Source organism: Cololabis saira, chromosome 16, assembly GCF_033807715.1.
Source record: "Cololabis saira isolate AMF1-May2022 chromosome 16, fColSai1.1, whole genome shotgun sequence".
Classification (NCBI taxonomy): domain Eukaryota; kingdom Metazoa; phylum Chordata; class Actinopteri; order Beloniformes; family Belonidae; genus Cololabis; species Cololabis saira.
Genome location: NC_084602.1, coordinates 763284 through 781298, shown reverse-complemented (window position 1 = coordinate 781298; position 18015 = coordinate 763284). Strand labels below are relative to the sequence as shown.

Here is an 18015-nt window from a genome sequence, read left to right as displayed (position 1 = left end):
TCACGTCTCACTGTCCTTCTGCCTTTCAGGGTCTGAACCAAGACATGAGGCAGCACGACTCCACCTTTGTGGCCGAGCATCTGAGGATGATGGCCACCAGGAACTGCTTGTTGGAGAACAAGGTAACCATAGCAACAGAAGTCAGAACCCAGCAGTGTAGGCGTGTCCTGAGTGGGTGTGTGTCTGCAGGTGGAGGAAGTAAAGGGAGAACTGATGGAGAGGTACAAGGTCCTTCCTGCTCTCAGCAGCAGACTGTCAGAGCTGGAGAGCCAGAACGACGAGCTCCGGGACAAGAACCGGCAGATGGAGCAGAAACTAGCCACCATGCAGGTACAGCCACACCCCCCGCCTTCACCCCCCCATAACGACCTCCACCCCCCACCCCCCCATAACCACCTCCACCCCCGCCTCTACCCCCACACGCCCACCTCCACCCCCCACACGCTCACCTCCTCCCCCCCATGACCACCTCCACCCCCCACCTCTACCCACCACACGCCCACCTCCACCCCCCCATGCCCACCACCACCACCCACCTCCACCCCCCACACGCTCACCTCCACCCCCCCATGACCAACTCCTCCCCCCACACGCTCACCTCTACCCCCCATGCCCACCTCCACCCCCCACACGCCCACCTCCACCCCCCCATGACCACCTCCACCCCCCCATGACCACCTCCACCCCCCACACGCCCACCTCCAGCCCCACACGCCCACCTCCACCCCCCTCACGCTCACCTCCTCCCCCCCATGACCACCTCCACCCCCCACACGCTCACCTCCACCCCCCACACGCTCACCTCTACCCCCCACACGCCCACCTCTACCCCCCACACGCCCACCTCTACCCCCCACACGCCCACCTCTACCCCCCACACGCCCACCTCTACCCCCCACACGCTCACCTCTACCCCCCACACGCCCACCTCTACCCCCCACACGCCCACCTCTACCCCCCACACGCCCACCTCTACCCCCCACACGCTCACCTCCTCCCCCCCATGACCACCTCCACCCCCCACACGCCCACCTCTACCCCCCACACGCCCACCTCCACCCCCCACACGCTCACCTCTACCCCCCACACGCCCACCTCCACCCCCCACACGCCCACCTCCACCCCCCACACGCCCACCTCTACCCCCACACGCTCACCTCCACCCCCCATGCCCACCTCCACCCCCCACCTCCATCTCCCACACGCTCACCTCTACCCCCCATGCCCACCTCTACCCCCTCATGACCACCTCCACCCCCCACACGCTCACCTCTACCCCCCACACGCCCACCTCCACCCCCCACACGCTCACCTCCACCCCCCACACGCCCACCTCCACCTCCACCCCCCACCTCCACCTCCCACACGCCCACCTCCACCCCCCACACGCTCACCTCCACCCCCCACCTCCACCCCCCACACGCCCACCTCTACCCCCCACACGCCCACCTCCACCCCCCACACGCCCACCTCCACCCCCCACACGCCCACCTCCACCCCCCACACGCCCACCTCCACCTCCACCCCCCACCTCCACCTCCCACACGCCCACCTCCACCCCCCACACGCTCATCCCCACCCCCCACCTCCACCCCCCACACGCCCACCTCCACCTCCACCCCCCACCTCCACCTCCCACACGCCCACCTCCACCCCCCACACGCTCATCCCCACCCCCCACCTCCACCCCCCACACGCTCATCCCCACCCCCCACCTCCACCCCCCACACGCCCACCTCCACCCCCCACACGCCCACCTCCACCCCCCACACGCCCACCTCCACCTCCCACACGCTCACCTCTACCCCCCACACGCCCACCTCCACCCCCCACACGCCCACCTCCACCTCCCACACGCCCACCTCTACCTCCCACACGCTCACCTCTACCCCCCACACGCCCACCTCCACCCCCCACACGCCCACCTCCACCTCCCACACGCTCACCTCCACCCCCCACACGCCCACCTCCACCTCCCACACGCCCACCTCCACCCCCCACACGCTCACCTCCACCCCCCACCTCTACCCCCCACACGCCCACCTCCTCCCCCCACACGCCCACCTCCACCCCCCACCTCCTCCCCCCACACGCTCACCTCTACCCCCCACACGCCCACCTCCACCCCCCACACGCCCACCTCCACCCCCCACACGCCCACCTCCTCCCCCCACACGCCCACCTCCACCCCCCACACGCCCACCTCCACCCCCCACACGCCCACCTCCACCCCCCACACGCTCACCTCCACCCCCCACACGCTCACCTCTACCCCCCACACGCTCACCTCCACCCCCCACACGCCCACCTCCTCCCCCCACACGCTCACCTCCACCCCCCACACGCTCACCTCCTCCCCCCACACGCCCACCTCTACCCCCACACGCTCACCTCCACCCCCCATGCCCACCTCCACCCCCCACCTCCATCTCCCACACGCTCACCTCTACCCCCACACGCTCACCTCCACCCCCCATGCCCACCTCCACCCCCCACCTCCATCTCCCACACGCTCACCTCTACCCCCTCATGACCACCTCCACCCCCCACACGCTCACCTCTACCCCCCACACGCCCACCTCCACCCCCCACACGCTCACCTCCACCCCCCACACGCCCACCTCCACCTCCACCCCCCACCTCCACCTCCCACACGCCCACCTCCACCCCCCACACGCTCACCTCCACCCCCCACCTCCACCCCCCACACGCCCACCTCTACCCCCCACACGCCCACCTCCACCCCCCACACGCCCACCTCCACCCCCCACACGCCCACCTCCACCCCCCACACGCCCACCTCCACCCCCCACCTCCACCTCCCACACGCCCACCTCCACCCCCCACACGCTCATCCCCACCCCCCACCTCCACCCCCCACACGCCCACCTCCACCCCCCACACGCCCACCTCCACCCCCCACACGCCCACCTCTACCTCCCACACGCTCACCTCTACCCCCCACACGCCCACCTCCACCCCCCACACGCCCACCTCCACCTCCCACACGCCCACCTCTACCTCCCACACGCTCACCTCTACCCCCCACACGCCCACCTCCACCCCCCACACGCCCACCTCTACCTCCCACACGCTCACCTCTACCCCCCACACGCCCACCTCCACCCCCCACACGCCCACCTCCACCTCCCACACGCTCACCTCTACCCCCCACACGCCCACCTCCACCCCCCACACGCCCACCTCCACCTCCCACACGCCCACCTCTACCTCCCACACGCTCACCTCTACCCCCCACACGCCCACCTCCACCCCCCACACGCCCACCTCCACCTCCCACACGCTCACCTCCACCCCCCACACGCCCACCTCCACCTCCCACACGCCCACCTCCACCCCCCACACGCTCACCTCCACCCCCCACCTCTACCCCCCACACGCCCACCTCCTCCCCCCACACGCCCACCTCCACCCCCCACCTCCTCCCCCCACACGCTCACCTCTACCCCCCACACGCCCACCTCCACCCCCCACACGCCCACCTCCACCCCCCACACGCCCACCTCCTCCCCCCACACGCCCACCTCCACCCCCCACACGCCCACCTCCACCCCCCACACGCCCACCTCCACCCCCCACACGCTCACCTCCACCCCCCACACGCTCACCTCTACCCCCCACACGCTCACCTCCACCCCCCACACGCCCACCTCCTCCCCCCACACGCTCACCTCCACCCCCACACGCTCACCTCCTCCCCCCACACGCCCACCTCTACCCCCACACGCTCACCTCCACCCCCCATGCCCACCTCCACCCCCCACCTCCATCTCCCACACGCTCACCTCTACCCCCACACGCTCACCTCCACCCCCCATGCCCACCTCCACCCCCCACCTCCATCTCCCACACGCTCACCTCTACCCCCTCATGACCACCTCCACCCCCCACACGCTCACCTCTACCCCCCACACGCCCACCTCCACCCCCCACACGCTCACCTCCACCCCCCACACGCCCACCTCCACCTCCACCCCCCACCTCCACCTCCCACACGCCCACCTCCACCCCCCACACGCTCACCTCCACCCCCCACCTCCACCCCCCACACGCCCACCTCTACCCCCCACACGCCCACCTCCACCCCCCACACGCCCACCTCCACCCCCCACACGCCCACCTCCACCCCCCACACGCCCACCTCCACCCCCCACCTCCACCTCCCACACGCCCACCTCCACCCCCCACACGCTCATCCCCACCCCCCACCTCCACCCCCCACACGCCCACCTCCACCCCCCACACGCCCACCTCCACCCCCCACACGCCCACCTCTACCTCCCACACGCTCACCTCTACCCCCCACACGCCCACCTCCACCCCCCACACGCCCACCTCCACCTCCCACACGCCCACCTCTACCTCCCACACGCTCACCTCTACCCCCCACACGCCCACCTCCACCCCCCACACGCCCACCTCCACCCCCCACACGCCCACCTCCACCTCCCACACGCTCACCTCCACCCCCCACACGCCCACCTCCACCTCCCACACGCCCACCTCCACCCCCCACACGCCCACCTCCTCCCCCCACACGCCCACCTCCACCCCCCACCTCCTCCCCCCACACGCTCACCTCTACCCCCCACACGCCCACCTCCACCCCCCACACGCCCACCTCCACCCCCCACACGCCCACCTCCACCCCCCCACACGCTCACCTCCACCCCCCACCTCCACCCCCCACACGCCCACCTCCTCCCCCCACACGCCCACCTCCACCCCCCACACGCCCACCTCCACCCCCCACACGCTCACCTCCACCCCCCACACGCCCACCTCCTCCCCCCACACGCCCACCTCCACCCCCCACACGCCCACCTCCACCCCCCACACGCCCACCTCCACCACCCACACGCCCACCTCCACCCCCCACACGCCCACCTCCACCCCCCACACGCTCACCTCTACCCCCCATGCCCACCTCTACCCCCCCATGACCACCTCTACCCCCCACACGCTCACCTCCACCCCCCACACGCCCACCTCTACCCCCACACGCTCACCTCTACCCCCCACACGCCCACCTCCACCCCCCACACGCCCACCTCTACCCCCCACACGCCCACCTCCACCCCCCACACGCTCACCTCTACCCCCCACACGCCCACCTCCACCCCCCACACGCCCACCTCCACCCCCCACACGCCCACCTCCTCCCCCCACACGCCCACCTCCACCCCCCACACGCCCACCTCCACCCCCTACACGCCCACCTCCACCCCCCACACGCCCACCTCCACCCCCCACACGTCGCCTCTGGCTGGTTTTGGTTGGGCCCTGAACGGCCGATCCTGTTTGCGTTTCTGCAGAAACTGATGAGCTCCCACTCGGAGAAGCTGATGGAGCTGGAGCTGGAGCTGCGCTCTCTGCGAATGCTTCGGGACGAGATGGAGAGCCTGCGGGGGACGCTGGAGAACGTCCGGACCAGGCTCAGCGCTCTGGAGCAGGGCGGACGCAGCGGCAGCGGAGCCACCCACACTCTGGGTCAGTACATAGTACCGGGTCAGCACACACAACTGGGTCAGTACTAGGGTTGCCAACTCCCTGAAAAATAAATAAGGGACCCCCCATCTGCCGGGCCGGCCGACCCCTTTTTAGCCCCTTCTTTTGTGAGGGAAACGTTTTTTTAACTATTTGACTCAACCCTGAATTGAATTAGATGCATATTTTTGAATGCCATGAACACATGGAAAACTAATTATTATCCAGCAATTCCCTTTAATACAAAATAAAAAAATGAACTGAATAAAATAAGAATCTTTGGTAACCCTTTCTTTTACAGTACAGTTATAACCAGGTAATACCATGGTAATTACACTGTAATTACCTAGTAGTACCTTCTATTTACAAGGTAATTACATGGTAACTACCGGGTAATTTACCCAGTAAGTACTAGGTAATTATTACGTATTTTCTTGTACCATGTATTTATGTGTATTTACCATGTAATTACATGGTAAATACCTGGTTGTTTAAACTAAACATTACTAGGTAATTACAAAGACATTAGATGGGAACTATGAGGGAAATTACAGGTATTTACTAGGTTAATATTGGTAACTACCAGTCAATTTACCATGTAATTACTCTGAAATTACATGAATTATTTCTAAGAAAGTACCAGGTAATTACTAAGTATTTTTCTGCAAACTACCAGGAAATTATAACCTATATTTGAGGTAGTTACCAGCTAATTACACTTCAATGACCATGTAGTTACCTTGTATTTACTATACATTTCATGGATAACTACCGGGTATTTACCCATTCATTATTGATTTATGTATTATCAATGGATGGGTGCATGTACCCCCGAGGGTGTAAATGACTCTATTGACCTTGTAATTAACCTGATAGTTACCATGTTTTACCTGCAATTGGCAGGTACTTCCCTTGTAGTTACTTGCCCAGTAATTCTATTTCCTAAGTATTCACCCAGTACCCCAAGTACAGAAATGTTTACCTGGCTTTTACTCAGTAATTAAAGTGAAACTGGACTGTAAAAGAAAGCGTGTGTTGTTTCCATAATATTACCTGGTACTTCCGCATTAAGTACAGAAATAATGAACTGATATTTACCTATTAATTAAAGTGAAACTGGACTGTAAAAGAAAGCGTGTGTTGTTTCCATAATATTACCTGGTACTTCCTCATTAAAGGAGCCATCTGTAAGAAATGGCCAAAACTGGTACTGCAGTCACTTTCAAAATATTGTTGAGCAGCGTGTACCCTCCCCCTCCTCCCCCCGACCAGGGGTTGCTAGGTAGGCTGCAGAATGCAGCAGGAACGTAGGCTGCCATGGCTGCGATAATTAGAGCCGAGATGGCAACCCGGATGCCGAAACATTACTGACTTTGTGATTGGGAGATAGGTGGAGGGTGGAGCTTCAGAAACAATACTGACTTGGTGATTGGGAGATAGGTGGAGGGTGGAGCTTCAGAAACAATACTGACTTGGTGATTGGGAGATAGGTGAAGGGTGGAGCTTCAGAAACAATACTGACTTGGTGATTGGGAGATAGGTGGAGGGTGGAGCTTCAGAAACAATACTGACTTGGTGATTGGGAGATAGGTGGAGGGTGGAGCTTCAGAAACAATACTGACTTGGTGATTGGGAGATAGGTGGAGGGTGGAGCTTCAGAAACAATACTGACTTGGTGATTGGGAGATAGGTGGAGGGTGGAGCTTCAGACCAAAACAAAAAATGACAACATAAACATCAGTTGAGGGCTGCAACTCCTCTTTTTAAACTGGAATATCCTGGCTTGAGTGCTGTTGTCAGTGACATAAGTATTTGAAATGAACATGATTTTTAAACGTCTGTTGACATATCGGGGTCATTTTATGATTCGTTTTATTATTGCTCTTACATACAGCTCCTTTAAGTACAGAAATAATTACCTGATATTTACCCATTAATCAAAGTGAAACTGGACAGTAAAAGAAAGCGTGTGTTGTTTCCATAATATTACCTGGTAATCGTAGATTAGAATTATAAAGATTTGAACAAACGTCTGAAAATTACCTCCCCTTTACCCAGCAATTAGAAAGTTGGACCACACCCCCTCACATATACCCCCTCACACACCACCACCACCTTGTAATAAATACGCCAAAACAGGTGATCTGTCAAAGACATTTTTTTTTTCTTCAAAAGGGTAAAGAAAAAAATACAAAGTTCTGTATAAAAACATATTGTACAGTGTAAAACGTATTGCATAGTGTAAAACATAAAACTAGGCACAGTGTTGAAAATATAGGCACATTCAGTCAATCAATGCAACAAATAAAAAAATACAGTGCATTCAATAACGATATAACAACATATTTAGATCTCAAACTGGCATGTCAAGGACCCCAGTATTATCTGCATTTGGCCATTACCCTTAATCTCAATTTTTTCCAGAGACCCTCACAGAATCAAAGATGTGAGTTAAAACTGTGAAAGAATACAAATACAAATACCCTTTTCATGTCACACGACCCCTACATGGCCTTTGTGCACCACAAGGGGTGCACGCACTGTAGCGGCCCGCTTGGATTAATCACACAAGATGCAGAGAGCTTCGACTGGTGCAACTTTATTCTCTCCTCCTTCCGCCTGGCACCGTGAAAACTATATGTACATGGACAAAATAATACAAATCCCACAATACATATTATTTGCACGAATAATGAAGAAATTATGTTCACATTTTTAACAACATAAAGAATATTTAGTAAACTCAAAAAATAAATTTTCACATGAATTAAACCTTTTAAACCGCTATTTTTACTTAAATTAAAATAATGACAGTTTTCCCGTTTGTTTTAACGAACGGGAACCACAATAAACCACAATAAAATAACTTTTCATAAGTTTCAACACAAAATATGACAAGTTAATCATTTGCTTGCATATTTTACCAACTCTGGAGCAGCGTTAGCATGCTGCTACACTCGGACGGGAACAGGAAGTTAAGCTTCGTCAATAACGGAAGTAACAGAGGAAGAACGGTGCTCTTCAAAATAAAAGCATAGAAATAAAACGTAAAATGACAGAAGTACAAGCTCATATCGCTGCACTCAGGGCAGAGTGCTGCGCTATAAATTTGTAGATCTGCTATTTTTCAGCTGGTGGTGCGTGTAAATGGCAGCAGATTACCTGCAGAGTGAATTAAGCTCATTTTACGTTTTATTTCTATGCTTTTATTTTTAAGAGCACCGTTCTTCCTCTGTTACTTCCGTTATTGACGAAGCTTAACTTCCTGTTCCCGTCCGAGCGTAGCAGCATGGTAAAATATGCAAGCAAATGATTAACTTGTCATATTTTGTGTTGAAACTTATGAAAAGTTATTTTATTGTGGTTTATTGTGGTTAAAACAAACGGGAAAACTGTCATTATTTTAATTTAAGTAAAAACTAATTCATAACGGTTTAAAAGGTTTAATTCATGTGAAAATTTATTTTTTGAGTTTACTAAATATTCTTTCTGTTGTTAAAAATGTGAACATAATTGCTCTTCATTATTCGTGGAAATAATATGTATTGTGGGATTTGTATTATTTTGTCCATGTAGATAGTTTTTTTTTTTTTTACCTTGTCTGCACACATAATGATTGATACCATGACGGTAGAAACCAAAAGTATATATATGTGCATTATTACTATATTTAATATATATACATATATATACGCATACATATGCGTACACATACATAGATATATACACATACAAACCCAGTGATTTTTTTTTTTTTTTTTTGGGGGGGGGTGACGACATCCACTGCCAATCCAGGAAGCAGGAACACACGGAAACACACGTCAAGCACTGGAAATCTGCAACAAAAAACCACAAACAGAACACGAAACCGGCACGGAGCCAACCAAAACATGAACAGCAATCGACCCAAATCTTGAGATCTGATCGCAGTCTGAGCTAAGCTATCGCTACCGCTACCTAAACCCAAAAACTAGAGAGCCAGCATGCAGGTGAACAAGCGCGTGTGTGTGTGTGTGTGTGTGTGTGTGTGTGTGTGTGTGTGTGTGTGTGTGTGTGTGTGTGTGTGTGTGTGTGTGTGTGTGTGTGTGTGTGTGTGTGTGTGTGTGTGTGTGTGTGTGTGTGTGTGTGTGTGTGTGTGTGTGTGTGTGTGTGTGGCTGTGTATGTATATGTACATATATAGGCTATATGTACATATAGTTTTCACAGTCCCAGGCGAAAGGAGGACAAGCGCATGTGTGTGTGTGTGTGTGTGTGTGTGTGTGTGTGTGTGTGTGTGTGTGTGTGTGTGTGTGTGTGTGTGTGTGTGTGTGTGTGTGTGTGTGTGTGTGTGTGTGTGTGTGTGTGTGTGTGTGTGTGTGTGTGTGTGTGTGTGTGTGTGTGTGTGTGTGTGTGTGGCTGTGTATGTATATGTACATATATAGGCTATATGTACATATAGTTTTCACAGTCCCAGGCGAAAGGAGGAGAGAAAAAAGTTGCACCAGTCGAAGCTCTCTGCATCTTGTGTGATTAATCCAAGCGGGCCGCTACAGTGCGTGCACCCCTTGTGGTGCACAAAGGCCATGTAGGGGTCGTGTGACATGAAAAGGGTATTTGTATTTGTATTCTTTCACAGTTTTAACTCACATCTTTGATTCTGTGAGGGTCTCTGGAATTCTCTGAGATTAAGGGTGATGGCCAAATGCAGATAATACTGGGGTCCTTGACATGCCAGTTTGAGATCTAAATATGTTGTTATATCGTTATTGAATGCACTGTATTTTTTTATTTGTTGCATTGATTGACTGAATGTGCCTATATTTTCAACACTGTGCCTAGTTTTATGTTTTACACTATGCAATACGTTTTACACTGTACAATATGTTTTTATACAGAACTTTGTATTTTTTTCTTTACCCTTTTGAAGAAAAAAAAAATGTCTTTGACAGATCACCTGTTTTGGCGTATTTATTACAAGGTGGTGGTGGTGTGTGAGGAGGTATATGTGAGGGGGTGTGGTCCAACTTTCTAATTGCTGGGTAAAGGGGAGGTAATTTTCAGACGTTTTGCCAATTGTTCAAATCTTTATAATTCTAATCTACGATTACCAGGTAATATTATGGAAACAACACACGCTTTCTTTTACAGTCCAGTTTCACTTTGATTAATGGGTAAATATCAGGTAATTATTTCTGTACTTAATGAGGAAGTACCAGGTAATATTATGGAAACAACACACGCTTTCTTTTAAAGTCCAGTTTCACTTTAATTAATGGGTGAATATCAGGTCCTTATTTCTGTACTTAATGCGGAAGTACCAGGTAATATTATGGAAACAACACACGCTTTCGTTAAGGCTGATTTATGGTTCCGCGTTACACCAACGCAGATCTTACGTAGGGTACGCGGCGAGCGGCCGTACGGTGCACGTCGCTGCGTACCCTACAGCGTAGGCTCTACGTCGATTTAACGCCGAACCATAATTCAGGCTTTACTAGGCAACAAAGCAGGTTGACTCACGTTGTAGAACAGCGCTGCAGAGGCGCTCATAAACGTAAATGATCATTGTTTTTTTTTTTTTTAGGCCTGGCCAGGCCCCGCCAGGCCTAAACAATGGTAGGGGAAACACTGGACTTGTCAAAATTATGTGCTTAGCTCTTTAGTTCTTCATTAGTTAGTGCTTTTTTCTTTAATCTTAATACTTTCTCGGTGTGAGCGCAACTGCATGTGCAGCTGCAGCAGCGCTCTGCTCCACAACGTGCAGTCCTCTACTTAATATGTATGTGTGTAAACTTGTTCGGTACACCTCCATTCCGAACCGAACACGCTATACCGAACCGTTCAATACAAATACATATACCGTTACACCCCTAGTAGTTACCCATATTAACCTAGTAAATACCTGTAATTTCCCTCATAGTTCCCATCTAATGTCTTTGTAATTACCTAGTAATGTTTTGTTTAAACAACCAGGTATTTACCATGTAATTACATGGTAAATACACATAAATACATGGTACAAGAAAATACGTAATAATAACCTAGTACTTACTGGGCAAATTACCCGGTAGTTACCATGTAATTACCTTGTAAATAGAAGGTACTACTAGGTAATTACAGTGTAATTACCATGGTATTACCTGTTTATTACTGTACTGTAAAAGAAAGGGTTACCGAATCTTTCTTAAACAGAAACATGTCCTGCTTAATTTAAAATTGTATAAATTAATATAAAATAATAGAAAGAAAGCAGAACATCCATTCTGTAATATTGCGATAAGAAAAGTGCAAACAGAAAGTCTGTAAAAAACTTGTAAACATATTTGTGCCTCAAAGGCCATGACTACAGTTACAAACTACAGCTATGACTACAGCTACAGTTGTGGTAAAACAGAAAAAAAATAACTTACGAACTCAACAGCGCAATGCCCTTTTCCATTGGCATTTTATGACTATTTTTTGACTCTCACAGTAATACGGGACAAAGTGCGTCCCTTTTCAGCTCAATACGGGACGCGTACTTTAGTTTTTAAATACGGGACGATTCCGTTTTTCAAGGGACGTTTGGCAACCCTAGTCAGTACACAGTACCGGGTCAGTGTACAGAACCGGGTCAGTACACAGAAGTGGCTCCAGTGCTTGAACTCTGCTGACTCATGCATGTCCTCTGCAGCGTCCCTGGAGACCCAGCTCAGTCGCCATGACGACATGCTGAGTGTCCACGAGGTCCGGTTGGCTGACATGGACCTGCGGTTCCAGGTTCTGGAGACGGCGAGCTACAACGGTACTCTGATCTGGAAGATCCGGGACTACAAGCGCCGGAAACAGGACGCGGTGGCGGGGAAGACGCTGTCGCTGTACTCACAGCCGTTCTACACCGGATACTTTGGCTACAAGATGTGCGCTCGGGTCTACCTGAACGGGGACGGCATGGGCAAGGGCACGCACCTGTCGCTGTTCTTCGTGGTGATGAGGGGCGAGTACGACGCCCTGCTGCCCTGGCCCTTCAAGCAGAAGGTACTGCAGCACGGCTGCCTGCTGCCGGGTTCACACTGCACCATATCAGCCGCCTCACACCAGACATCCAGAACCGCGGGAGAAGCTCGCCGTTGTTGCTCAGAAACAGTGGTTGTAGGGGCACGGGGGCGCAGCTGGTTGTGCATCCACCTCACAGCTAGAAGGTCCTGGGTTCAATTCCTGCCGGGGATGCTGTGGGTACTGAGTGAGTGTTAAGTTTCCCCATGACTTCAGCACCCTGGGTGGGGTTGGTGAAAAGGCCTTTCTGTGTGGAGTTTGCATGTTCTCCCCGTGTTCCCTTGGGTAGCTAATGTGAGCTACCCTCACAAAAACATGCAGCAGTTCTGGGCTGTACTGGAATGCGTTCTCCTTCGCTAGTCATGACCAGGAACGCCGCCACCAGGAACGCGTTCTCCTTCGCTGGTCATTTTAAAATAATTTTCAGCTCACAGGACGACTTTTACCCGAGCGCTTGGCTCTCACCGTTTATTTACCGCGCCTGTATGCTGATGACGCCACCTACCTGGCTCTGTGTTGGCCCGCAGCTGCGACACATACGTACGACTGAACTTCCTCCTCCGCCAGCGCATCCAACTCACCACCAGGTGGTGATCAGTTTCAGCTCAGCCCCTCTCTTCACCCGAGTGTCCAAGACATGCGGCCGAAGGTCAGATGAAACGACAACAAAGTCGATCATTGACCTCCGGCCTAGGGTGTCCTGGTGCCACGTGCACTGATGGACACCCTTATGCTTGAACATGGTGTTCGTTATGGACAAACCGTGACCAGCACAGAAGTCCAACAACAAAACAGCGCTCGGGTTCAGATCAGGGAGGCCGTTCCTCCCAATCACGCCTCTCCAGGTATCACTGTCATTGCCCACGTGAGCGTTGAAGTCCCCCAGTAGAACAATGGAGTCCCCAGTTGGAGCACTATCGAGTACTCCTCCCAGGGACTCCAAGAAGGCCGGGTACTGCTGTTCGGCCCGAAGGCACAAATAACAGTGAGAGACCTTTTCCCGACCCGAAGGCGCAGGGAAGGAAACCTCTCGTTCACCATTTCTGGCTGAGCCCGACCGGATCCCATGGGCAAGACCCGGCCACCAAGCACTCGCCCAACCCCAGGCCTGGCTCCAGAGAGGGGCCCCAACCCCAGGCCTGGCTCCAGAGAGGGGCCCCAACCCCAGGCCTGGCTCCAGAGAGGGGCCCCAACCCCAGGCCTGGCTCCAGAGAGGGGCCCCAACCCCAGGCCTGGCTCCAGAGAGGGGCCCTGGTGACGCCAATCCAGCCGACATAACAGTCCCTGATTTTTTGTTTTCTATGATTAACTTGTGAAAAAAATACTAATTGAACCCAAACAGGAAAAGTTAAATGAACTTCAGGTCTTCAGTGGGACCTGTCAATGATATAAACGGTTACTAATGGCTTCCTTGGTGCCTGTTGGGCAGTTTGAACTGTGTCTGACCGGTGCAATGTTTAATTGATCTGGTTCTGTCTACCAGGTGACTCTGATGCTGATGGACCAGGGTCCCTCCAGGAAACACCTGGGCGATGCCTTCAAGCCCGACCCAAACAGCAGCAGCTTCAGGCGTCCTACAGCAGAGATGAACATCGCCTCGGGCTGCCCTCTGTTCGTGTCGCAGAGCGTCCTGGAGACGGGGAGTTACATCAAAGACGACACCATCTTCATCAAGGTGGGACTCTCTCAGCAAGTCCTGCCTACTCTTGTCCAGTGATGTGAAGGTTCCCTCATCCGTCCTTCAAACACAGTGTTGCAACATGAGCTACACTATAACGTTCTTGTTGTTGAGCAGTAATGAATTCATGTCATGTTTGTTCCTCAGAACAGTTTTATAGAGAGAATATACATGATAGGCCTACATAACTCACACACTGGACCATAGAACCAACACGCTGGGATTTAGAACCAACACACTGGACCCTGGTTTTAGTCAACCTGGAACAACTGACTGACAGCTGTGAGTTAAATAGTTTCCTTTATGTTTCCGGGTTGTGAAGGCTGCTGGCAGAAAAAACTGTTGCTAAGTTAGGAAGTTTTATTACACAGTAAAAATTGTTGGCTTGACACTCTTCTGAGAATGCTAACTTAAGCTAACCGTGACCAGGTCAACATTTTAAGGATTTACTGGAGAGAGCTTACTTGAACTTGATTAAACAAAGGTCAGCTAGATTTCTGCAGCTAAAACAGACTTCTGTAAAACAAACTTCTGTACTGCAGCTAAAACAGTCAGGAGGAAGTCAAAAACACCCTCATTATGTTTAGTACTGCAAACGAACACAATACCAACCTCGTCTATTCGGACTGTGTGTATATTATCAAAATAATGACATTAATTAGAATTATATATTAATAAGGATTTGTATCATTCAGTGGCGCTGGGCCAGTCCAGGATCAGCTGGGACGGCTGCCTGGAGGGGCCTCTGTGCTGTGGTAGGGGGGGGCCACGGGCCCCTGCCTCGCTGAGACAAGTGGGAACAACTTTAGCTTTCACATTAGTTTTCAAAAAAAAGTTGCTGATGCTTTTTTTTTTTTTTTTTTTTAAACTAACTTTCTGGAGGGGTCTGAAAACGTTAAATATAACGACAAAGTGGCTAAGTGACTCGGTATGTGCTTGGTTCAACACTGAAGAGGGTCAGAACTGAACCAGGAGACAAAACTGTTGGCCTCCGCTGCGTGAAACCACACCCACAACTGACTCCGCCGGCCGGAGCTTCCACCATTTTTTCATAGCGGTGTATCGCGTCATTCAGGCAGCCAATCAGCACAGAGTCTCATTATCATAGCCCCGCCCACTCAGAATCCCTCATAGATAATGAGGTTAGAGAATGGGAAGATAAAGACATGGTTTGGAGGCTGAATTTCTAATTTATTTAGCAAAAACAATCAAAAGCTTGTTTTTAAGACATTCAAGGCCTGTTTAAAATAGGGATTAGATGCCATAATAGGTCCCCTTTAAATGAATTCATCTTTCTGCGCTGCTCGTTCCCTCGCCCGTCTGTCTCCATGACGCTTATATTCCGCGCTGGGCTGGTTTTCCAAACAAAGTTTCAAGATGCAGCACGCAGTAAACGCTGGTCAAGAGCAGAGACCATTTATTTAATAAATAGAAATAATTAAAAGAACAGATAGCAGGAAACATAAAAAGTGTGAGCTTTTCAAAGTTGTTGCGGCTAAGTTAGTTTTTCTTCCGGTAGTTTAACTTCCGGTCCCCCCCTATCCAATCAGAACCTTCCCAACCCCCAGACCTGGAGAGGAATTGGAGAAAGACCATCTAACATGTTTTCCACGTAAACCTCAATTCAGAATTACTATTTCCATGTAAACTCGAAGGAAAATAGTTTAATTCTGAATTATTTAATTGGTAATAATTAATTCCTAATTACAAACCATCATGTAACCGTGGCCAGTGATGTTGAACTTGCTTGTGTACCTAACGTTGACTCGTGATTGACAGGTGACGGTGGACACCTCCGACCTCCCTGACCCCTGATGCTGTGACCTCACTGGTCTGAGATCAGTTCACCAGTCCACGCTTACCGCAGCAAAGGATGATGGGAAGGATCAGTGATGATGAAAGCTCGTCGAGTTGAAGGAGACGACCGAACGCACAGGAAGCACCAGGAAGGACTGGGGGAGGGGGAGGGGGGGGCCCTCCTCCCACTGGGGCGAGCTACAGAGAGAGAGTGTGTGTGTGTGTGTGTGTGTGTGTGTGTGTGTGTGTGTGTGTGTGTGTGTGTGTGTGTGTGTGTGTGTGTGTGTGTGTGTGTGTGTGTGTGTGTGTGTGTGTGTGTGTGTGTGTGTGTGTGTGTGTGTGTGTGTGTGTGTGTGTGTGTGTGTGTGGTCACCGCTTCACTGAGGTTACTGTTGTATTACTGATGCTGTGCATCAAAGCTACTTCCTGTTTGTTATTGGAGGCATGCTGGGAAAGACTTCACAGTTCCAGTCCAGGAGACTGGAAACCTCAGACAGACCAGTTCTGACCAGTACAGACCAGTCTGACCCAGTGAAAACCGGTCGGCTGTAGCAGCAGCAGGGAGACTGTTGGACCAGTGAGACCAGTATGGAGCAGTAAACCCAGGGGTTCTGACCAGTTCCAGTCAGACCCCCAGCTTCCATTTAACATACAGGACTGGAGAAACCACAGCAGGACCAGGACCTGCAGGGGACCAGGGGAACTGGGACCGGGACCAGCAGGGGACCTGCAGGGGAACTGCAGGGGACCGGGACCTGCAGGGTCAGCCTGTTTGCTTCTTGTTGGGTCTTTGACATGTCCTACGGTTTTAGACACTGTCAAGGTGGTCTGACCTGCGGTTCTGGACCAGTGGTTCTGGACCAGTGGTTCTGGACCTGCGGTTCTGGACCTGCGGTTCTGGACCAGTCTGTGGTGTCCAGGCTGCAGTGAGACTGGTCCCTGGTCTAGAGTGGACCCCAACGAGAACTCTAAAGATCCAAAGAACTGAAGCCAGCTGCAAAGCCGGACCAGAGGAAGCGGTTCCAGCTGAAGCTCCGGTTCCAGCTGAAGCTCCGGTTCCAGCTGAAGCTCCGGTTCCAGCTGAAGCTCCGGTTCCAGCTGAAGCTCCGGTTCCAGCTGAAGCTCCGGTTCCAGCTGAAGCTCCGGTTCCAGCTGATGCTCCGGTTCCAGCTGGAGCTCCGGTTCCAGCTGAAGCTCCGGTTCCAGCTGAAGCTCCGGTTCCAGCTGAAGCTCCGGTTCCAGCTGGAGCTCCGGTTCCAGCTGAAGCTCCGGTTCCAGCTGGAGCTCCGGTTCCAGCTGAAGCTCCGGTTCCAGCTGAAGCTCCGGTTCCAGCTGAAGCTCCGGTTCCAGCTGGAGCTCCGGTTCCAGCTGAAGCTCCAGATCCAGTGTTGACAGGATTCGTCCGATTGTTTCATTCATTTGCACAGTTTGAGTTTGAAGTGTTAAAATAAAGAAGGAGAGAAAAGTTCATGTTTAAATGGGTTTCTGCTTAAAATGAAGGTCTTTTGAAAGTTTTCAGTACGCAGGTGTTTTGGGAGAAAATCAATTAAGGCTCGAGAGTGGTCGGCAACACAAAATGAATCACACACACACTCGCTTTTGCTATAATGATATATGAATACATTTATTACCACAAGAAAAGCAAGCATTGCACATAGAAGACACACACACAATTGCTCTTTTGCTATGTGTCAAGTTATCCCCCGCAAATGATAGAGCAATAGGTCACTGACAATTACACAGGGCTAGGCCTGATAATACTCTTACCTCGACACACAAGGACTGGAGAGCTGACAGTCCTGGGCAGAGTGGCCAAAAACCCCGGCTGGGCATCGTGCACAAAACCTGCAGCTGACTCTGCCCGAACCTCCGGTTGTCTCCGTCTTTATAACTTTATCAACATCCTAGCTCGCGAATTCGGGGGGAAAGGGCCCCTTCACCCAAATCCCCCCGAATTCGCATACTGTACTACAAGTATACACTGATTTGGCCAAAGTGTAGTAAGTAGTATGCTGTA

General features: G+C 52.4%; 1 protein-coding gene across 3 annotated transcripts in view; it reads left to right on the top strand.

The window, feature by feature from the left end:
* traf3 (TNF receptor-associated factor 3) overlaps nt 1–17476 on the top strand; it is a 44528-nt gene extending 27052 nt beyond the window's left edge. For all 3 annotated transcript variants that reach the window (XM_061744427.1, XM_061744426.1, XM_061744425.1), the window contains 6 exons: nt 30–122; nt 190–330; nt 5337–5511; nt 12162–12505; nt 14007–14198; nt 15981–17476. In XM_061744427.1, coding sequence (XP_061600411.1) covers nt 30–122; nt 190–330; nt 5337–5511; nt 12162–12505; nt 14007–14198; nt 15981–16016 — 981 coding nt within the window. In that variant the 3' untranslated portion in view covers nt 16017–17476. The remainder of the gene's footprint in view (nt 1–29; nt 123–189; nt 331–5336; nt 5512–12161; nt 12506–14006; nt 14199–15980) is intronic.
* The last annotated feature ends 539 nt before the right edge of the window (nt 17477–18015 follow it).